Source organism: Hemiscyllium ocellatum, chromosome 6 (assembly GCF_020745735.1).
Source record: "Hemiscyllium ocellatum isolate sHemOce1 chromosome 6, sHemOce1.pat.X.cur, whole genome shotgun sequence".
NCBI lineage: Eukaryota > Metazoa > Chordata > Chondrichthyes > Orectolobiformes > Hemiscylliidae > Hemiscyllium > Hemiscyllium ocellatum.
In genome coordinates this window covers 62,242,795-62,266,181 of record NC_083406.1, presented here as the reverse complement: position 1 = coordinate 62,266,181, position 23,387 = coordinate 62,242,795, and the positions used below count along the sequence as shown (strand labels likewise).

The window sequence follows — 23,387 nt, the reverse complement described above, 5'->3', positions numbered from 1 at the left end:
GTTGCCAATGTAGAGCAGGTTGTTTTGGCCTGCATTTCATTAATCTTCTGTTATTGGATATTAAACTCAAATTAGGCAAATAGAGCAGTCCATCACACTTCTGATTTGTCATATAGGTGGTGGGTAGGTTTTGGGAGTCAGGAGGTGACTTTGCACTGCTGTATCTGTGGATAGTCAGTTAAGTTTCTTGTTGACAGTAATGCTAAGAATGGCCGCGATATTTACTTTCTACATTGTAGATAGTCATAACCTTTCACACACAAGTTGTGCATTGATATTAAGGAATTACGAATGTGGTCACAGACTACTTTGGCACCTGACCCATTGCAAATTATACCAAACGTGACAATCAATGAGCATCACAATTGTGGACAAATGATATTGAAGGCTGTTGAAACAATTGAAGCTAGTTAAACTCATACCATTGTCCTAAACTAAGATGATTGCCTCCAGCAGTTGTAATCGTGTATGATGGGTATGACAGTAACTGTGGAGAATACGTAATGTCACTGGTCTAGTAAAGAACCAAGCCATTGCTCGAAGGGCTCGAATCCAGATAATATTTGAATTCAATAAATGAATTCCTATTAAAAGCTAGTTTACTGTTGATCATGTGATCATTGTTACTTGTCTTCATTAGGGAAGAAAGTCTAATGTCCTTGCCTACATGTGACTCCAGACCCACAACAGTGTGGTTGACTCTTAACAGTACTTGTGAAATGATCTACGCAGCCACCAGATCAAGGAGAAATTGGGAATGTGCAATAAATATTGGCCCAGCCAGCAAGGCCTAAATCAAAAATAAATAAAACCAGAAAAAAATGCTGTTTGATAATCGAAATATGCCACATCTTCTGGTTCCCCATTATCCATGTGTATGCTACTTAAAATAGTAAACACTTATTTCCCTTTCGTAAAGCCAGACTCTTTTTGATCACATTTCTCTTTTTAAGTATTTTGCTATATCCACCGCCGCCATAGATGCAAGCGGCTTCTGTTTGAGACACGCTAGGCTATCTGAACTATAGTTTTCTGCATTCTGCTTGCTTCTTTCTTTGAATAAAGGTATTACATTTGCTGTTTTGCAACCCATTGGGACCTTTGCGGAAGTTTAGGAATTTTACAAGTTTAGAATCTGTCCATCTATCATTTCTGCCAATTCTTTTAAGCTGCATCTAAGTTTCTAGCAAAATACATTTTGACATTTTGAAATTTCAATTCCCCCACTTGTGATAAGAGGGTCAATATTGGCTTTGGTTGCTTCTCTTTTATTCAGTAGCTTGTAGAAATTCTTAATACTGTTTATGTTGGTAACTAGCTTTTTCTGCTTTGTACCTCCTTAGCATTTGAGCCATTCTTTGGCTCTTAATCTGTCCAGTTCTCGGACTTTTCACTAATCTTAGATTCATTGTTAACCATTCTTTCACAATAGGTTACATCCTTGCTGAGAGTACTAAATGTCCCCTCTGAAGTCTGCCATTCCAATTCTTCTGTCATACCTTTGAACATAATTTTCCAGTCGACTGTAGCTAGCTTTGCTGTCTTATACTCATAGTCACCTTTTATTTAGGTTTGAAAGCACTTGTCATGGATCCACAGTCCTCCCTTGTCAACCTAACCAAATTTCACATGATTACTGTCCACCTAGAGTCTCCTTTATCATGAGGCTATTGATAAATTCTTATCTCATTGCAAATTGCCAGATCTAGGAGAGCCTGTTTCCTGGTTGGCTCTAGATTGTACAGAAGGCCTTGTATTAACTTTGTTTTTCATATTATCTTTATCAGTTTGATTCTCCTAACATGCACAAAGGTCTAAGTTGTGCCTCATCACTCTGCATTTGTTATATACCATGTTGTGTGCTATGTTCTTCAATGTGACTATTTAGGGTGGGTGGGGGGTGTCGGTCATCCCTGTAAACTAGTATAAGAAATGACCTCTTGCCTTTTTTTTAAAACTCTGCCAATTGGTTCTACATCTTTGCATTTTTTTTTAACACCATAATTCAGATTCTTTGGGCCCAACATATCTGCACTGGTAGACATCTTGTTTGAATTTAAGGCCATTTCTCTGTATGCTATTCATGTCATAGTTAATTAACAGAGCTGCTCTGTGATCACTTGGTTGCTTCTTGTCATTCTGCTGTATCAAATACTCCTCAACATTGATCACTTTTTATCCATGTCGCTGACTATGCAGTTCCCTCTTTCACAGTACTGGTGCCTGTGCCCTATGAATCAAACTGATTTCTTTCACACCAGTCTTTTAATTGCACACGCCATCTGGATTCTTAACTACAGACACATACATCTAACCCTTCCTACCATTACACCACTATTCTTTCCCCCTCCTTGAATGATTTTCTGTGTCATTTTAGTTGGTCATTTAGCTCGTGTACCTTGTCACTTTTATCCTCATCTAAAAAAGGTAGCATGACATCAAAATACTGTTGGACAATTGAGGTCTGAAGTTCCTATACTCTTGCCTTCTGTTCCTTGACCTGCCTGACTTGCAATCTAATTTTCCTATTCGTGCCCACTGACCAAATTAGAAGACATTATATTAAGAAGTACGATTGACTCCTGAATCAAAGTATTCAGCTAACTTCCAAATATGCCGATGTTTGTAGCTCATTGTCCAGCTAAATTACTGAGCTACAGTCAGTAATACAAACATTTGTTCTGGATCACATTGGCAACCAGAAATGCTGTCATCCTGCAAATGTGGTACTTCACGTTCCCTGTCTTCTTTAATGTGTTTTAAATAATTAATGATTTATTCTATTTAACTATTCTCCTTTTATAAATTTTACTGGATAGTGCATCTTATTACCATTACTACCAATACAACTTAGTAAATAGAATAAACTTTTACCATTTAAAAAGCAATTCAAAACTTTATTTCGCCCTCTAATTTTCTACTACTTACACACATCCCTGAAAGAGCTGTTATGCACCAGGCAATCATTCACCAGTTTTCCTGTGAAGTCACTGTTCACACTGAACGAAACAACAGTTTTTAGCAAGCAGCTTGTTTCTTGTCCTTCTGACAGCTATTGCCTGTTCCAAGGTTCTCCTCTTGCCCACTCCTCTAAAATTCTTAGCTGTAAAATTCTATCAAGTGGGTGATATCTTGATTGAGATTATGAATAAATCCTGGTTGAGTGTTTTTGAATTATAAGAAGTAACCATCATTCAAAAGCGCCATGAAGTAAACTGCAAATGTTGGAAATAAAAATAGATTTCCTAAAATGTATAGGTCTGTTAGCATCTATGGAAAACAGGTTAAAATACAACTTTACATCCAATGTGGTCTATATATTTCAGCATTTTCAATGGTTCTTGGTATCAACTTCTGACAGATGGTTAAAAACTGTTTATTGTTTGAATGCTAAAGATTTAATGAGTGCAAAAAGGAATTATGAGAAAAATATATTTCCACAAAGGCTTAATGCATGGTTCCATTCTAAATTCGAATGTTAAATGGTTCGAAGTATTTTAATTTCTCCTAACATTTTTATGTTCTTTTTCCTCTAGATGGCCTCACTTGCTTCACAACATACTACCCCTGATTCAGCAGTAAACCTTGGACATGCCAAATTACATGTGCCAATCACAAAGGTTTCTCCTATGCTTTCAATAGGAACAGGAAAGCCAACTCCAGCTACAGTCAGACCCTTGCAACAAGAATCAACAGAGTTAGAAAAACTCCAGGCACCAAATGTCAGTGATACCAAAGCATCAAATAGAGACCCTCGGATAAATAGGCTAAGTCAGCAGTCAACTCATTCAAAAGATCCTGTTAAAAAAGAAAGCCAACTCCAAACTGAGAAATTAGAGAAAGCAGGAAGCAAAAGAAATAGCCCAGCTGGAGGATCTTCTGAAAGGGCAGAAAGTCAAATTAGTATGTCAAAACAAGAAAAAGATAAAACCAGTGAGAAGTTGGTAAGGAAGGAGTCCAAAGGTTCAGAAGGAAAATCTAAATTGGTATCACCAGCGAAAAATAAGTTGCCTGTTAAAAATACCAAAAAAACAGATACAGAGAAAGTAAAGGTGGAAGTCAGTAAAAGAGATCCAAGATTGCGCAAGTCTTCTCAAGACAAGACTGATAAAGTAGAAACAAAAGAGAAGAGGACAAATGTTGAAAAAAAAGAGGATGATCAAAGTAAAGGAGCTGAACGTAAGCCTTCAGCAATAAGAAATAAAGCAATTAATGGCATTCTGTTGAAAAATGAAAAGGATGGAAAAGAAGTTGGAAAAGATGTTTCTAAATCTGGAGGATTCAATTTTAGATCACATTCTAGATCTTCAAGGTCACGGTCTCCAAGATCTCGGTCCCCAAGATCTCGCTCACCAATATCGCGATCACCTGTGTCACGCTCTGCCAGACAAAGAGGCCGATTGTCACCAAAGAGGCGACGTGCAAGTGTTTCACCACTTTCTAAAACCCAGGAGAAAGAAAAGTCTGTAAAGAGACCCCTTTCTGATGAGTATAAACAGAATACTAATAACTGGGAACGTCGAGATGTTAGGAAAAAAGGCAATACCAAACCAGAAGTAAGAGACCCAAGGAAATTGAAGAGAACACGGGAGGATAGATGTCAAGAACAACAGGTTGCACGGCCTGAAAACAGAAATTCTCCAAGATCGTCTCCTGAGCCAAAAGAAAATGTAGAAAACTGGCATGACCAGCCATCTGCAAAAAGATGGAAGTCTGGGTGGGAGGAAGCTAAAAGGTAAGTTATGAATGTACAGGACCAGAACAGATTACTGTTACAAATGGTTGTTACTAATCTCTTGACATCCATTGGTCATGTACTTAACGGGAAAATAGCCAACTTCACCTTGAATGTTTTCGAAGTATTGTACTCTACATAGTTCTGCACTGAGTGTCATTGGTATGAAGTAATTAAGTCTAAAGCTGTTCATTTCTTCCCACACTTGATTTGTTTAACTACTATTCAAACAGGAATCAGGTTTCCTTTGCTAGGTTAGTTAATTGAGACAGTTCACTATATCAATATTCCTTAATGGAGTGGGGCATTTACTGAGCCATGCTTTCCACTTCATTCTCTCCTGGTAGTTCAGATCATAGAATCTTGCAGAAGAATGTAGACAGAATTTGGCTGCCGATATGCTGCCCTTCTAATGAACTATCTAGTTTATCCCACCTATTAGCTCTTTAATTATGTTGCCTCTTAATATATTACCAGTCTTATACTTCAAAGCCAAATGTGCCCTGTGCCCAGAATTAGCTTCTGAAGTTTGTTTTATTTCTTCATCTTTGCAGCCAAGAAATTGTGGTGTTCACAGTGACCGACATGTCAGTCCTGGGATCCTCCTTAATGCAGTGATGCAGCTTTTGTGTTATCATGTGTGTGGAATGTACATGTATTGTTTACTAGGTTTTATTACCTCATGTTTCATTATATCTGCCATTTATCAGTCAGTTCATCCCAATTCCACTTAATTAATCTACAGTTCGACCCAGTTTTTCTTAAATCTCCATCACCCACACTTGTAATTTGAGTTATTAGAATATGCACCTAACATTAATGGGCACCTATGGGATGAGGAGTTTACTGGTTGATCAAGTGGTTCACAGAATCAATCTGAAGATGCACAATAAGACAGAGAAACTAATGCATGGGGTATGCACATTACTGTTATACTTTGTTTACAGCTTAAATGACTTATTGCAACTTTGCCAATAAGTTTTATTTAAGGCAAAGAGCCTTCTCACTCGCACCCTCCAGTATTTGAGTTATATGATCTTTCATGGTTTGAGTTCATAAGAATCCAATTAAAACAGTTTGCTGTATAGTTAGTGTAAACAAAATGCTAGATCTGTACATCTAAAGAGAAAGTCACATTTAAGAAGTGTTTCTTCATAAATGTTGCCAGACCTGTCGAGTATTTCCAGCTGTGTCTATTTGAGTTCTTGCAAGTGCATCATTTTCTTTTAGTTAAAAATCGCATAGCACCAGGTTATAGTCCAGTAGGTTTATTTGGAAGCACTAGCTTCTAAAGGCTATAAATTCTGAGTGTGATCTTGACCTCCACAACCACCTGATGGAGTGGCACACTCAAAGCTAGTGCTTCCAAATAAACCTGTTGGATGTAACTTGGTGTTGTGATTTTTAACTTTGTCCACTCCAGTCCAATTCTGGCATCTCCAAGTCATTTTCTTTTAATTTAATTGGTTCCTCCCAACATTATCTATCAAGAATTGAAATTGTAATTTTTCTAACGACCCTTGAGAAAGTCTTCACCTTCACTCTTTATTACTGCATGATACAACTTCTCTATATAGTATGTTTGTGAACTGTCTTCAGGAATTGGGGCTTCTGATGATGGCTACTGCCATATTATGAAGTAATAGTACTATCAGTTGGGTACAACATTTTAGTTGGTTTCCAAGAAGTCTGTAAATATATGGTTGAAAGTTAGAAAAGGAGGAAGATTATTTCAGTTTTTTTGGGGATGTGCTTAACGAAATAAACTTCGAGGTTATTTTATCTCTAGTGCTCTAAAGGAATCATTACAACCAAAATGTTACATGTCAAATTAACAAACAAATATGTCAATATTTGTTTTATAGCTTGAAACAGAAACAAGAAACTCCTTCACATGGAAAGTTTCCTCATCAACCGAAGGAAGTATATTCTGGAAGTAAAGGTATTCTGTCACCTCGAACACCAAGACAGCAAAGGATGAGTGTTGATGCAAATTTACAAATCCCAAAAGAATTGACATCTGCTAACAAGAGAGATTTGTTGAAAAAAGTAAGTGGAAATGTATGAACTATGTCTTGGTCACCTGTTAAGTTGGTACACGTCAAATGTTTAACAAAAAGTAAAGTTAGCCAGTTTGTGAAAAGTAGAGTGTCATGCTAGAAGAGCACAGCAGGTCAGGCAGCATTGAGGAGCAGGACAGTCAACATTTCAGGCAAAAGCCCTTCATCAGTTTGTAAAAAGTGTCCGTCACATAGTTATGTTGCAGAAAGGGTGAGTGAACAGTTGAAAGGAGGTGGAAAATTTCCATGCCTCATCCAATGTTTCTTGATAAAACTTCTGAAAAAAGAATGTTGATTTCCAATTGCCAGTCAATGGCTTATTTCGAGTCATAGAGATGTACAGCACGGAAACAGACCCTTCAGTCCAACTCGTCCATGCCGACCAGAAATCCCAACCCAATCTAGTCCCAACTGCCAGCACCTGGCCCATATCCCTCCAAACCTTTCCTATTCAAATGCCCATCCAGATGCCTTTTAAATGTTGCAGTCCTACTAACCGCCACGACTTCCTCTGGCAGCTCATTCCATACGTATACCACCCTCTGCGTGAAAAGGTAACCACTTAGATTTCTTCTATCATTCCCCTCTCACCTTAAACCTATGCCCTCTAGTTCTGGGCACCCCCACCAAGGGAAGACACGATATCTATTTATCCTATCTATGTCCCCCATGATTTTATAAACCTCTATAAGGTCACCTCTATTTAGTTGATGTCTAAATGAATATTAGGAAAGCTTGTACAGGTCATTCTGCTATAATGTGTGTTTTGTTAACGTGAATTTGCTGTAACATGATTGACTAATTGGGAGCACTTTCTAAAGTTTGAACTTGTAAAATGTGTTAACTGTCAGGCAATTACATTGCCAATTACGTTAAGCGCTGTTTCTAAAGTTTGATTTTTCTATAATGTGGGGTTGTACAAGAACAAGACTAGCACGTTATAGAAGAAGTACCTGTACCTGTACAGCAATTTGTAGTCTGACCTTTGAATAGTGTGCATTAGGTAACCTGCCTTGTACAATCACTCGGAGATTAACCATTCCCAGCAAGGAGCTTGTTCTGTTTTGTTTTTAAGCAATAGTTACATTATCAGTTTATCAAGCATTTTACGTGGTCATATATAGCAGACCTTAGTTTTACAATTCTGCACATCCAACTTTCTTGATGATTCTTGTAGCTAGCTTAATGCAGTATCGGAATAGATTGGAGTTGAACATGAGGTAGTATGAAGTGAGCCGAAGGAAGATAAAGTATTTTGTAAATTATGAGCTAGTAATGATTAAACAAGATCAGTGGGTCAGTCTAGAAGAATGGGCATGATCTTAAAATGAGAGTTATAACATTTAGGTAATGTGAAAAAAAAATCACTTCATATAAAAGGTGAGAAGAAATTTGGAACGCATTCTAAAAAGCTGTTGTGGCTACGCCTGCTGAAAATTTCAACAGATTAATGGACCTTTTAATTAAGCAAGGGCATTAAAAGATAGGGAACCTAGTCAATGGTAAGTTTACATTCCAATATACTTGTTGATTTATTCAGAGCATGAAATAAATTAATATATTCTTGCTAAACCCATCTAAAATGTTGGGATGAATGAAATCAATCTTTTTGTGTAAGAACTGTGAAGCTTCAGTTAAGGAATGAAGACGCTGGGTGTTTTACATAAAGTTGAGAAATATTGAAAGCTACACTAGTTAATATCACCTGAGCAAGAATGTGATAAATGTATGTAAACCACGCTCTTTATATGAGGACCAGATTATTGAGGGAATATAACCTAACAAGATATGTGACGTTTGGTGTAAGGTCAGACATTGATGAGTCACGAAGTACTTTTGCTTTGGATTGAGGAAGAAATAGGTTACAGAAGTCTCGCTCTGAAATGAGCATTGCTTTCTTATGGGAAGAGTGATTGATGAGCCTTAAAAATATATACATTGTGATTCTAATATGCTCATATTAGAAAGATAAACCTCAGTAGAATAAGGAAAGCAACTTTTTGTTAGGAAATGTAATGTATCATCAAGTCAGTTGGCATCTCAGTGTTTTGCTGAAAACTTGACAAGTCATTGGCTTAATGTTTAAGATTAATGCAATTGGTTATGTTTTGCAAAGAATATTCCATATTTGTATCCGTACCTTGCTGGTCTGCTCTTGATGCTCCCTTTCTCTTGTGATGACTCCTGTTTAATTGTCATCATGGGCAGTAACAGCACTGCATTTTTAATTAGTCTCGGCTTTTTGAGCAATCAGTTATCAGCATGGAGACATCATGGTGTAATTTTACAATTTATATCAATGTATGTGCTGTGAATTAAAAGAGAACTAACCCATTTTCTTCAGTGTCCAGGCGATGCAAAGTTCAAATTCACTTGCTGTTTTGTTTCAAATTCTATTTTGAAACTGTTGTTAGACATGGCAAAATATGTATTTTATTTGTGCTTGGCTTTTCATTTATTCAAGTTTATAATATTGTGTTTTTGTAGGCAAATCAGCGACTGGCAGCTGGAGAAATAAGTTACGATGAATTTCTTGTTGTTGCTCATCAAATCAATCAGCTGTTCCAGTATCAAGAGGAAAAGAGTAGATCTAGTGACTGGCAAGGAACCCATGTTACTCCCAGGGGTTTTAAAACTGAACTGAAGGGAGAATCTCCATTAGCTAGAACCCAAGGTAAAGGTACACCATTATCTGAAGCAGAAATGAGCTATCTTGAGCACATGTCTAAATTAAAAAGAACCAGGGTTCAGTTAGAACAATCACATGAAATAGAACCCCGTTGGAAAACAAGAGAGGCTCATAATAAAGATGTATCAGGTGATCTCTCGCTTAGTAACAGAGAAGATGGTGACCAGGGCAGTAAGTCTCCAAATGTGGCCAGTCCTTCATATTCATTAACTGAAAGGCATGATACAAGAGGTACTTGTCAGGAAAGGAAACCTGGAGAGAAAAGAGAAACAAGTGAGAGTGGACGTGGACATTACAGTGAAGGAAGGCATTCTGAAAGAAGAAAATTGTGTGACGTCAAGCCTGCAAGACGATCTCCTGCTGGTGATAATAGACAGTTGCATGAAAAACATTGTGATCATGTCTCACCACTTCGTCAACGTATGAATCCTTTAGTAGATGAGGAGAGAAACCAAAGTAACGTACGGGATAGCAAAAAACATGTAGATGAGAAGTTAATTAAACAAGTGAAAAGTTCTCCAAATCCTGAAGAACGATACAAAATAGATTCTAATCATGGAAAGTTGTGTAACAACTGGATAGAACCCAGGAACGAACACCTTAAAGATCAGCGACAGGGGTCGAAACATCAGCCTGTGGTTGAAAAAGACCTTCAGGAGTTTGGTCCAAGAGATGGACAAGGTAAATTTAGAAAAATAATTGATAGTTTTCTCAATGCACTTGATAAAATTATTCTTTCTCTGGGTACAATATACAATTACCAGTCACTAGCACATCAATATCTTCCCCAGAGGTTTGTGAATGCGTTTATTGTCTGTGAAAAGAATAAAAAATATGCTGTTCAAACTAAAGTGTGTGTGCTCAGTACATTTTTTTTCTTCAGTATTTAAGGTTTTATCCACTAGTTTAACAAGTATAGCTTTTGCAATTTTTAATTTGTATTGAAGCGCTAACACCAGTTGTAGCTGCTCTTTATTCAATTGACAGAAGTAGACCCAGAGGAAATGCTACCAAGCAGTCATTGTCTTCTGATGTGTGTGCAGTTCAAAATGTTATGAGTGATTAGGAGTGAGAATCTGACTGAAAATAGAGTATTCTTGATTTACTACAGATCCTAAATTCTCAAAGTACTACCAGAGCTCCAGCTAAGATCAGCTAACCACATAATTGGTGGTTAGCACTGTTGCCTCAGTGCCAGGGACCCAGGTTTGATCCTAGTCTCGGGCGACAGTCTGTGTGGAATTTGCACATTCTCTCCGTGTCTGCGCAGGTTTCCTCAGTGTGCTCCGGTTTCCTCCCACAATCCAAAAATGTGCAGGTTAGGTGAATTGGCCATGCTGAATTGCCCATAGTATTCAGGGAGGTGTAGTTTGGTGCATTGGTTAGGGGGTAAATGTAGAGTAGGGGGAATGGATCTGGGTGGCTTATTCTTCTGAGGGTGGTGTGGACTTGTTGGGCTGAATGACGTGTTTCCACACAGTAGGGATTCTAGGATTCTGTGAAAATTGATAGTGGTACAGGGCCTTGTAAAGTATCTCCATGTTAAAGTAAAGGTCAATTTACTCACTGAACCGTGGGAATTCCTTTCCACATCAACAGGCTGCAATACGTTCTCATACACATCTGTATAGGTCCACTTTTTGCTACTTTCACATTTTGTGGTTGGCCACTTGCACTGGAGTTTCTGGGCAGGAATTCATGACGCTATTTTTGCTTGTGCTAATAATTTATCTATGAGTACTACCTGTTGAGCTTTCCATGTCTAATCTCTGTATGTCAGACTAGAGTAAATATTTGCAGTCTGATCCACCTTTCAAGTATCACAGATGAGCTTGATTAATGCCTACATAGACATTTTTCAATGTCATTTAGTGGCCAGGAATCAGATATCAAATAATAGATTTTGCCAATTTTCTCTCGCCTCTTCTCCTCCACCCAAACCTCCCCCCACCACCATCCATTTTGTAGGAAATGAGCACTGAAGCCACCAATCATGTCACCAATGCTTAGCTGTCTTTGTCCGCAAGAATCCAATAAAATTCTTAATAAGGAAGTTTAATTGAACACCATTACAGTTAAAGGTGGTAATATTGGATAATTATTGCCAAAATCACTTGCATGCTCATTGGTTTGTCCTAAGTTGAATTTGTGTGGCAGTAGATCCCCTAGTTAGGCTGGGATAGTTATTGTGCAGAAAAATGTGTTGCTGGAAAAGCGCAGCAGGTCAGGCAGCATCCAAGGAGCAGGAAAAGCGATGTTTTGGGCATAAGCCCTTCTTCAGGATCTGCAGTCCTCACTTTCTCATAGTTATTGTGCAGTCATGCAGAGACATTTTTCCAGAATGGTTTCAGAGTTCTACTATACGAGTGAGTTCATGAATTTTCTTATTGGTTCATAAACTTACTAAACTTTAAAGCTTATGAGTTCACTCAGTGTTGCAGATACTAAGATCAGGTACAGCTGGGTAACTGAAATTAAGCCTATCAGGTTAAAGCATATAGAATCGTTTTATTGTGGCAATAAAATTGACTGCTATTATAGTAAAGTAGCAAAAAGTCTTTGAATACTTTACATTGAATCTCAGAATCCTATCTGGTGTGAGTGTTTCTCTAGAAATGAATGATTCAATGTAATTTCTCTTTTAGCAGATATAAAAAGAGAAGAATCAAGATCTCATTGTGACCGTCATTCAGAGGAAAGACCTTATGATGCAACTCAGAGAAGCAGTGGACTTGTTGAAAGCACAAGATTACGATCTGGGGCACATGAAATGCCTCAGAGGTTTAGAGAAATTGCTGATAGACCAGGGCAAGGAAAATCTGGTTCTGGAAGAAATCTAGAAAAATTGAGAACTGAAGAATCTATTGAATCAGATAGGACATGGCTCCGTAGTAGAAATGGATCTCCGAGCTGTGATGGATGCATTGCTGGATCTAGAGTAAGGTTACAAGAACCCCCTGAACAGGTTATCCAACCAATTGACGGTGCCCCTGAACAACCATGTCATTGGATTGAGGGTATTCCCAGACAACCTAATGCACACTTTGATGGTCCAGGTGGTTCCCGTATTGGACAGCCTGGTGCATGCTTTGATGGTCCACACCGAGGACTGCCTGGTGTATGCTTTGATTGTCCAGGTAGTTTACATTTGGGACAGCCTGGTGTGCGCTTTGATGGTCCAGGTGGCCCTCGCTCTGGGTTGCGCTTCGACAGTTCTCGCCTTAGACAACCTGGACCACGTTTTGATGGTCCTCGTATGGGACAACCGGGGTTACGCTTTGATGGTCCTCGCCCAGGACAGCCTGGACTGCGCTTTGAAGGCCCACATCCAGGACAACCTGGGACACGCTTTGGTGGTCCACACCCAGGACAGCCTGGTACATGTTTTGATAGTCCATGTGGTCATCCTGGACAGTCTGGGATACACTTTGAGGGTCCACAATCTGGTCCTCGCATTGATAGCTCACACCCTGGGCAACCATGTGGTCACTATGATAGTCCAGGCGGCCACCCAGGTCAAACTGGCGCACGCTTTGGCCCACATTCAGGTCAGCTTGGCTCACAATTAGATAATCCTGGAAATCATCGAGGGCACGCTCGCTTTGACCCACACCCTGGGCAGCCTGCCATTCACTTTGATGGCCCTCATCCTCGACAGCCTGGTACACGCTTTGATAGTCCAGATGGTTTAGGTCAGCCCTGTATGCGATTTGATGGGCCCCAACCTGGACACCCCAATATGCGCTTTGATGGCCTAGGTCCTCGTCTAAGGCAGCCTGTCACATGCTTTGATGGTCCACATCCTGGGCAGCCCAATACACACTTTGACGGTCTTGGTGGTCGTCCAGCACAGTGTGCAGTGCGATTTGATGGCCCACAGATTGGGCAAGCTGGCACACATTTTGATAGTTCAGGTAGTCACCCTGGACAACCTGCAATTCGTTTTGATGGTCCCGCTGGAACTCGTTATGACATTATTTCTACACAACCTGGGACGTTCTTCGATAATGCTCGTGGGCCGCAGTTTGAAGGCACCTCCATGAATCCTGATCCTAGATGCAGTGTTGCTGGTCACTTATTTAATGGTCATCCACCAAGTTCACAGTATCAAGGAAGAGTATTTGATGGACAGCCTGGACCCAGATTTAATGTGCCTCAAGGATCTCATTATAATGAATCTGCTGTACATGGAGCAACAACGTTGGCTAACCCAGCCTATGGGCCCACAGGTCCTTGTTTTGAAGGTCAGACATCAATACCTCGTTTGGCAGGACCCCATAATAATGACCAATATGATTCAGCATGTGGAACATTTTACAACAACAACCTTCCTGCATCATTACCTGAAAATATGCGTCAATTGCAGCCTGTAAGTATTAACACATTAATTCTTTTTTATGGGAACATGTTCTGTCAAAAACAAATTGAGAATATTATTTGTTTGTTTCGATATTTTGGATATGAAGGAGTAAAATTAATTTCACATTACCAGAACTTACAAATCTGGGCACTGCAGCAATTGTGGGAACTATTTAACCAGTAGATTTAAGTTGAAATACTATTGTGCCATAAAGTCATAGTCAGACAGCATGGAAACAGACCCTTTGATGAAACCAGCCCATGCTGACTAAAGAAATTCAATAGTTCGTTTCAGTGGCACGTTACTGACCTGTTAAAATCAGCATAACTAATTTTCCCCCTATGATTTGGGTAGGAAGGTGCTCTTTCATGGACATCTCAAAGCTCTCCACAATCAAAATACAACTGGAATTTGCAGTTAATATCAATTTAATCTTTTAAATGAGGCATTGAAGAACTAATGAAATTGTATCCAATACCCTCAGGAGTGGAGGGTAGAAATGGAAAGAAAAAATAACAACAAACTCTTAGGTGAAACAGCATAAATTTAAGGTGTGATCTCTGGATATTTTCATGATATAACTTTATATTTATTTTCCAGGTTAATACCATGACTGGTTTTTCTCACAATCCAATTCCTTTTAGTCAAAGTCAGCAGTACGTAACCCCCCAGTCTTCTGTTCCGGTTTCACAGATTCAGCAAGGTATGGCTTTTCTGCTGATGAATTGAACCAATTAATTTCTTCTGCTTTGATTTACATTCACAGTAATTGGCAGCCACATCTTTGACTGACAATATGTTAGTATTACAAAACCCTTTTGCCTTCACTGTTGTTGAATGTTATTTCCTCTGAAATTCCAGTATTTTTTCATAACTGACTAGTTTGACCAATCCATTCATGTTTCTTCCCTTGCTACACACTGTACTTTCACTGTTTATCTGGTAATTGTTTGAAAATCATCTGCCATAGCTTTTCTTTCTTCACACTATGCCTTTACCTACCAAAACGATTTATGCTCGCCTCCCACTGACTATTTATATACACAAAATCCATCTGTGGTATCAGCCATAAACATGTCAGATCCAATTCAAGGCTGTGAGCTTTTCACTGTACGATTTGTCATATTCATCTGACGTTCAGGATTTCCTCAAATTAGATACAGGGAACAAAGTGTCATTATCTTGTGGTTCACGACAAACTCAATTCCTTTGCCACTGACTCCTTGTGGTCACTGTTGGAAACAAACTGACTATGCAACAGTAGTATTCTGTTTAATTCTCAGCTGAACTTCTAAACCAGTGTTGTTTATTTTCACCTTTGCAGTGCTACTGGTCTATTCTGTCTCAGCTCATCCACTGAAACTCTCAACTACATCTTTGTTTCTTGCAAGCTCAACTATTGCAATTATTTTACTGGCGAGCCTCATTTTGTGCACTGTATAAAAACTGGAACAAATCTGAAAATTGTGCAGTGTTTTTCATCTATCATCTCTATGCCTATTATCTATGTTGGCTCCTGATGTGGCAACACAGTTGAAAATGCTTATACTTGTGCTTACAAAGTATTTCAAAACGTGTTTTCAGATTTCTTTAATCTCCCTGCTGCAATTTGCTGAGACCTCTGCATTCTGATTCTGGTCTGTTTTGTATTTTCACGTTTCATCATTTCACCATTTGCAACCATGCTTTCAACTACCTAGTTGTTGACTCATAATGTTTGTGGCAAGAATAAGCTCAAACAGGAGAATGCTGGTGGATGGTGACTATTTGGACTTGTATTCAAAGAAGCCAGCTGTGTGTAACAGATACATGGAGTGAAATGTCTGAATCATTATAGCATGAGGGTTTGTGCACTTCAATTATACACAAACTGTCTGACTTGGTATGCCCCTAGTGTAGTTTTGTTTAGAAATTTTCCAGAATGTAATTTTTATGGTAATAATGAGAATGATGTTCGTATTGTAAATATTGCATTAAACAGTTTATTGTTCAAGAACTCTTTTAAAATTGATGTTCATGGTCTGAAGTCTTGGTTTTGAAATAGCAAATAACATTTTAATGCTGATAAATTAGTGTGGTCGTGAAGTATCTTGCTACTGAGCTTATGTTGGATTTTTGCTGCCATTAAAATTGATATATTTAAGGAAAATGCTTGACTCCATTCAGTCAAGAGCATTAACTTGCCTTTTTTGTAACCAAAGTATTTTATAATATCACAGGATCATCTTTTGCACCTTTGGAAAATCATTTGGGGCAGTTGGATGTTAATGAATTGTTTTCAAAGCTGCTTTCGACTGGAATTCTAAAGCCAAATCCAGTAGACTCTGCTCCAACACGTAAGATGTTTTTGTAGAAATTTTTTAAACAGTGCATTATATCTTGTCTTCAGAAAGCTTAAATCAGGGTGTAACTTTTATTTCAATGAATTTAGAGTCTGATGTGGTTCCAGAAGGTGATTCTCAGGTTCAAACAACAATCGAAGATGATGAGGAGGAAGAAAATGAGGAAAACATTCCAGATCTTACTGGCTTTCAAATTGAAGAATTAAAACAGTAAGTAATTTCTAACTAATTCCTGACTCTGCTTCGCATTCAGAGAAACTGATTTGAAGATTGAGTTCTCGTCAAGCTGAAGGAGATCTGATCAAAGCAATCATAGGTTAATTTTCAGTTCAACTTTCGAAACAAACATTCCGACCATATGTTACGTTGATTCCATTAATGATAGTTCAAAATTTATTCTTCCTTATTTGTTTACTTAATAGACAGTTGAAACATAATACATCTTTGAGATTGGTGACATGTACTCCACTACCCAATAAACACACACAGTGCTTTGGAAACCATTTTTTTTGCAGTGAATAACAATTAGATTAATTCAGGAAAGAAAAATAATTTATCCAACTTTCATTTTGTTGATTTCTACATAGCATTTTGTGAATGGTTAAACATTTTAAAATTATGAAACCAGTTGAATTTTTAACTTAGCAGTTAATGCTGACTGCATGCAATTATGCAGCATAGATGAATATAAACTCATCATACCTGGAAAAAAAAGCCCACTTAGATTGACTGTTCTTTCTCTACAGCCTGCTGGTCTTTTCAAACCATCTTTACAGCCATTGGTTGAAGTAAACCTAACTTTTGAGTAGCCTTGATCAACTCACCTTCAGTTCAATTGATAACAGACTTAGTTTAGATATCTTGATTTTCGACTTATGTGTTTGAAGAGCAGTTCTGCAACCCACTGTCATAAGAGTATTTTTTGTGAGCTCAAAGCTGTTTTGAACTGATACGGCTCTAAGTTTTAAGTTTCATTAAAAGAAAAGCCTTAAAAGTTAATGACTTTATTTGATAACCATGTAACAAAATTAGGATTCCACATATAACTGCATGCCAGAGAGTCAAACACAAAATACAGAAAACAATCAACAATGCTTAAGTGAAAGCTGAAATGTTGTCAGGATGATCACAACCTGTTTGAAATTACCTGAAATAAATGAGACTTGCTTAGTTTTGTTCTGTTGTTACCAATCAATTTCTCTTAATAGAATCTGCATGCTAACTTCCATCGTATGTGCTTCTGGACCTTTAGTAATTGCTTCAGTGGTACTTCAAACTAAATTTAGGGCTGTTTTTATATGGTCCCAATTAGGTATAAGATTTATATATTTTTGAAGAATTGAGAAAGAAAGTTGTGCTTGGTCTTAGAGTTGTTTGACACCACATTCTGCTTCTGGATAATTATCTGTGCAACCTTTAACTTTTGATTTCACTGTAGAATTGTTCTCTGTAAGAATGACATGTGGGATTGGCTTTCTTACATTAAGAAAACAAACCATCTGCATTGTGAACGTTATAGGAGCTGGGCAGGTTTACATTGCAGTTCAGAGTGGGGAAAAGTTAGCATGTTCATAGTTCTACTTCTGTAGATTGTCTCTCGGTTGAAAATTAGTCATCAAATGTAATTGAACTCAGTGTACACATTCTAACTGAAAGTTACAGCATAATGTAACTTGGAGAATCCTTGTCTCTATCAAAAACAAATGGGAGATCATTATTTATAGGCACGTGAACATTAATTGCATTCAAAGAATTAGTAAGGAAATTACTTGCCTAGTTCAGTCCTTAAGTTTGTGCATAAGCAGAAACTGTAAAAGATGCATGCTTTATATTAAATTCTTGTTTCAATGTAAGTAAAATATCTGTTGAAGAGAGCAAACGTGTCTGATTTATGATGAAGAGCTTGAAAGTACTGAGAAGTCTCCAGCATATAAAAGAATTGAGATGAACAAAGACCTCTAAATGTTTTGTCAAGAAACTGAAATAACTTTTGTATTGCATCATTATTGAGCATTAGATGTACTATTAATTTATCTTTAACAGGAGATACGATGGTGTTATCGGTCGACTATACACGGGAATTCAGTGTTACTCTTGTGGAATGAGGTTCACAGCGTCACAAACTGATGTTTATGCAGACCATTTAGATTGGCATTATCGTATGAACAGAATGGAAAAGGATATCACTAAGAAAGTGACTTACAGAAAGTGGTACTACAGTTTAACTGTAAGTTTAAAGTACAAAGATTTTTGTACTAGCTGTTCTGTAGCACAAAACAAGTGAAGGCCATGTAAGAGAACTCTGAGACAAATAAGATTGATTGGACCAGAATGTGAAGAAGCAGATATAATGTGAGGGGAAGAATGAGGATTGGACTAGAAAAGTTTTTTAAACTGGTATTGACAGAGAGAATGTCAGATTACATATTTTGTAAATTAGAAAATATAAATGAGGTTCTCTATATCCCCATCAACTCGGGACAATTAATGTAGCATGAGGTGAAACACTCCCTTTAATTTATGTTCTAATGGGATACTTAAAACCTTGCCTCCCACTGAAGCTTAGGTTTTAAATTTTTAAAATGATTGCATTTACAAGATGGTGATGTTTAGAATTGATCAGATCATCCTCTGAATCTAGGTGCCTTTGGGACTTGCCTTTAAAACCAATATTCAGTTTTAACAAATATTTTGTGCTGAAGTTGTTTAGAGATCCTTTCTTCATTTAACTACCCCTTTATGAAGTTTACATACAACTTTGGTTCTGTACCTTTTTGCCACGCTCTGGCTTTCTCCAGCTTTTCCAGCCTGGGCTGTCCTCTGTTGAGGCACATTTTATTACCAGCCAAATGTTTCCATTATTTAATGATACAAATCCAGGAAAATGTTTTATTGCAGGTCATATGTTTAGTATCCTGAGAGTTTTGTTAATGGATGCCTGCATCCTCAGTCACAGGATTTATAGATGACTGAGTTTCTATGAAAGGAATATTCTTCCAATTCATTTTATCAGTGGTGTTGTTTTTGAGAGCTCTGGATAAGAGAGGTAGATGCTGTTACAAATCTATTATATATCTCTGCTTGAAATATATTTTCCTTTTTCTGTTTTCACATCTGGAATAATTGTTTTCCTCAAGATAGATAATCTGTAGGAGTCTTTCTTCCCAGTATGTAAAACATCCAAACAAGTTTAAATCAAATGGGAGGGGACATCTGAATGACTGGTCTTGGTCATTTTGAAGACTCATCAGCTTCAGTTCAAACTGGGTCTTGTTTGATGTGTTCATAAGCTTAGTTAAACTTGATCGTGTTCATCTTAAGTCACTGGTTTCCTTTTTTTTGAGTCCTTATTCATAAACAGCAAAATAGCCCTGTGCAAGTGTACATGCTATCTTTGAGGTCACCTGGCTGAGACACACTGTCGGAAGTGCCATTGATGTTACCGTGCCTGGATGTGTTTGTTCACGTGCCCATTGTAATCATCAGGTTGGAGGTAAGATGCAGGAGGCTGAGACTGACAATGCAGAGCTTCCCCTCCACAGATGGTGTCTGCCATGTACGTCTCCTTGCTCCTTTGTCTAGCTGTGGCTTCCCATTGCTGCACAGTCCTTTCCAGCCATCACGCTGCCTGCAGAGGGGATCTTTCTGGCACTGTTGCTGCACCTGTTCCTTATCCTCCATTCAAAGGTGGCATTTGCAGCTTTTTTATAACTATTTTTACTCCACAAAAGTTTCCAGATGTAGAATTCAGAATTGGAAAATTGAAAATTGGCAGTACATTTTTACCACTATCATCACAGGCTCTTCTAAGAGTGTCACTGGATATTCTATTTGTTAAGAATGGTTCCAAATTTTGAAAACAACACAGAAATGTTAAGGAAATGAACTGTTGGGTTTTGAAACATTTTTGCTTGCATATTCTCAGGACTGGATAGAATTTGAAGAAATTGCTGACTTGGAAGAGCGTGCAAAGAGTCAGTTCTTCGAGAAGGTCCATGAGGAAGTTGTACAGAGAACGCAAGAAGCTGCAAAGGAAAAGGAATTTCAGAGTGTTCCTGCTGGGCCTGCTGGAGTACATGAAGTAGGTTTGTTAATGAAATGCATGTGATTAGATTGTATGACAGTTTCATCAGATTTCCATACAGCTTTACTTGTATGCGTGCAGAAGGTACCAATAGTTTGCTTGTTGCCCAATCTTAAGGGGATATATTAGGTTCTTTTCTGTGCAATATACTGAGCAGAATAGCCTGACGTTTAGAGATGTCGCTCCTCTTTTGGGTCTAATATTTAAAGAGCTGACTTGTTGGAATGGGTATATGAATAGGAAGAGTCTGGAGGGATATGGGCCGGGTGCTGGCAGGTGGAACTAGATTGGGTTGAGATATCTGGTTGGCAATGGATAGGTTGGACTGTAGGGTCTGTTTCCATGCAGTACATCTCTATGACTCTATAACAGCTTAAAGATAATGAGATGAAACATTCTGTTTCTTAATTCTGGAAATTCCAGAAGTTCTACTTACTGGTTAAGCCTTTGGAAAGTAAGATACTTACAAATCTGGAAATGATGGTGGTCACACAGACAGTGATTGTTCATAACATTCTCTGCTCCAGTTGAGTCTAATATCCTCAATTAGAATTTTTTCTTCACTGTGATCTTAAGAGAAATCTGCAGATTGCCTTCGAACAGTTACAGCAGCAGGAATTTTTTTTTTCATGTCAGTCTATCATGAACATTAGCAATGGAGTTTGATCTAGCTGTGTATATGTCGTAATCAAATATGAGGAGAAAGCGAAAGCAGATCTGGATTGAAGGGGGAAGAACGGAGGCTTAAGGTAGATCCCCAATGTTCAAAACAGCCATTTGTTGGAGGATTGTAATCAGTGCAGGAGTTGATTTAAAAAACGAGTGAAGAGACGTGAAAAACACTGGCAGGCAACATTAAGGAAAATCCAGAGGTGTTTATAAGTATGTTAGGAGTAAGGGCCAATTAGGGACCAAAGTGACAATGTGTTCAGAGCTGGAAGATATAGCTAAGGTTTTCAAAGGAGAACTTCCTATCTCTATTTCCTATAGAGAAGGATTATGTGGGCCTAAAAGTCGGGACAGGGAAGTTGTGATATAATTGAATGAATTAGCAAAATTGAAAGTGGATAAAACCTTGGACTAGATGAGAGGTATCCCGTATTATTGTGGGAAGCAAGGGAGGAGATTGCAGGGGCTCTGATATGAATTTTCAAATCCTCTCTGGCTACAAGAGAGGTGCCAGTGGACTGGAGTTCAGCTATTATGGTGTCTTTGTTTAAGAAAAGCATGGTGGGGGTAAACCAGGAAATAGTATGCCTTACATTTGTGGTTGGAAAAAGTACTGAGGGACACAACTAACCTCCTCTTAGGCATGATTATGTGGGGAAAATCAGCATGGTTTTATATTGCTCATCATTAATCCTTTTTGGAGCAGGATTCCTGCAATTATTTTGCAAGCTCTGGTTCCAGTGGTAAATATTGAATTTTCTTCACACAATCAAAAGTCTCAGTTATACCTCAGTAAAGGCAGAGTTGCAGAAGGTGAAGACACAATTCCAGTGACCATTTCCTCTATTTAGAGTGTTAACTTTTCCATCTCCTAGAATAGATAATAGATCTCTCTGGTGAGTATAGTGAGAGTAGCACCAACAGACCAGTGGGAGGGATTGTGTTGCTGTCTAAGATTTTGTTATGGGAGTTGGAATGCATTTTGTACTTTTCAAAAAATTGAACCCCTCATCCCTGAAGTTGGACTGTGGGAGTTGATTAATTGAATTGGCTTTGTTTTCCTTTAATACTTGTCTTGTAAAAGGATATAAAACTTCTGAAATTGCTTATCAATGTTTTTGTTGTTATAGTTTCTTAAAAACTAAGAAAGAAATTGTTTAAGCCTAAAAATCAACATCTTTATTATGAATAATAATAGTCTCAAGGTTTTCTTTTAAACTTGATACCAAAGCACTCAAACATGGTAAATGCAGTGCCATTTGCAAAAGACTACTGTAGTGTGGAATGAGCAGAAGCTTCCGTTACAACATGGACACCTCAGATTGCAAGGGGGCATAATACGAGAAAAGAGACAATATGTTATGGATATTTCATTCTTACTTGGGCAGCACAAGAAGTCAGGAGGAATATTGTCACACCAAGCATGAAGAATATTAAATGACTACCTGCAGTTTACAAAAACGGAGTGGTATTCTCCAGTCACTGCTTTCCACACTTTGTGTGGCATACCTAGAACCCCAAACATGCAATTTTGGAGCTATCCAGATCAAACATGTTTGTTCTCTTTGACTTGGGCTGCTGTATTTATCAGCCATGTTTTTTTTTCCTGTACTTGCAATGTCTCTATACAAAATAGCAGCTTTAACCTTTTTTTAAACCAACTATTCAATTTTCCCCCTGCTCTTACCCTAATCTGCAACAATTTTATGTGCATATCAGAATCCTGTTTTAATACCTTTAACGCTGACCTAGACCTAGTTGCACCTGAGGTGTAAAAGGTTACATTTGGAATAATTAAGACAACAAAAGACACTATTCCCAAGTATATAATGCTAGGGCTGTAATAAATAACGTTCTAAAGTGTTTACATTCCGAATTCTATGATCACTTTAAAGGATAATGACCAATTATTCATAATAACACAGAAGCTTAAAAGACGTGTACAAATCAGTTGTCAATTCCAGAGGTACTGTGCAAACTTTCAATTTGTTCTGAGCAAAGAAAGAAAATTACACTTCCACTGGAGTCCCCTCCAATATTTTGGGGGGATGGGGAAGCATCCCATCAGAAGAGTTTTGAGTTTAGCCTACCCTAAATCTAGACGTATGCTGCATTGTATTTGCAAGTAAATATATTCATGTTTATCAAAAAATTTAATATTTGCCCTAGTTCTAACAAACACATTTGTAATTTTATCTGGTAGGTGTGTGAAATTTGTCAAGAGGCTTTTGAGCAATATTGGGATGAAGATGAAGAGGAGTGGCATCTAAAAAATGCAATTCGTGTGGATAGTAGAGTAAGTATTGTAAACCCAATAATTAAATGCTTTGGAATGTTCAGAGTTATCACTTATAAAGAGCTATGGTCACTGTTGGCCATTATTTGAAAAAAGATAGCTTGGCTGAGGTGTTATCAAAAACTCATTGGTGGTTAACCCAGTAGATTATT

At 38.0% G+C, this 23,387-nt stretch overlaps 1 protein-coding gene across 4 annotated transcripts in view; it reads left to right on the top strand.

The window, feature by feature from the left end:
- Positions 1-23,387, top strand: part of pcf11 (PCF11 cleavage and polyadenylation factor subunit) — a 39,177-nt gene that overhangs the window by 13,143 nt on the left and 2,647 nt on the right. The window contains exons 5-14 of one of the 4 annotated variants that reach the window (XM_060825997.1): positions 3,537-4,735; positions 6,601-6,784; positions 9,283-9,469; positions 12,133-13,853; positions 14,445-14,547; positions 16,064-16,180; positions 16,276-16,396; positions 18,230-18,413; positions 20,112-20,267; positions 23,143-23,235. In XM_060825997.1, coding sequence (XP_060681980.1) covers positions 3,537-4,735; positions 6,601-6,784; positions 9,283-9,469; positions 12,133-13,853; positions 14,445-14,547; positions 16,064-16,180; positions 16,276-16,396; positions 18,230-18,413; positions 20,112-20,267; positions 23,143-23,235 — 4,065 coding nt within the window. Of the gene's footprint in view, positions 1-3,536; positions 4,736-6,600; positions 6,785-9,282; positions 10,166-12,129; positions 13,854-14,444; positions 14,548-16,063; positions 16,181-16,275; positions 16,397-18,229; positions 18,414-20,111; positions 20,268-23,142; positions 23,236-23,387 lie in introns of all 4 variants that reach the window. The other 3 variants (XM_060825996.1, XM_060825995.1, XM_060825994.1) reach the window with 3 other exon arrangements.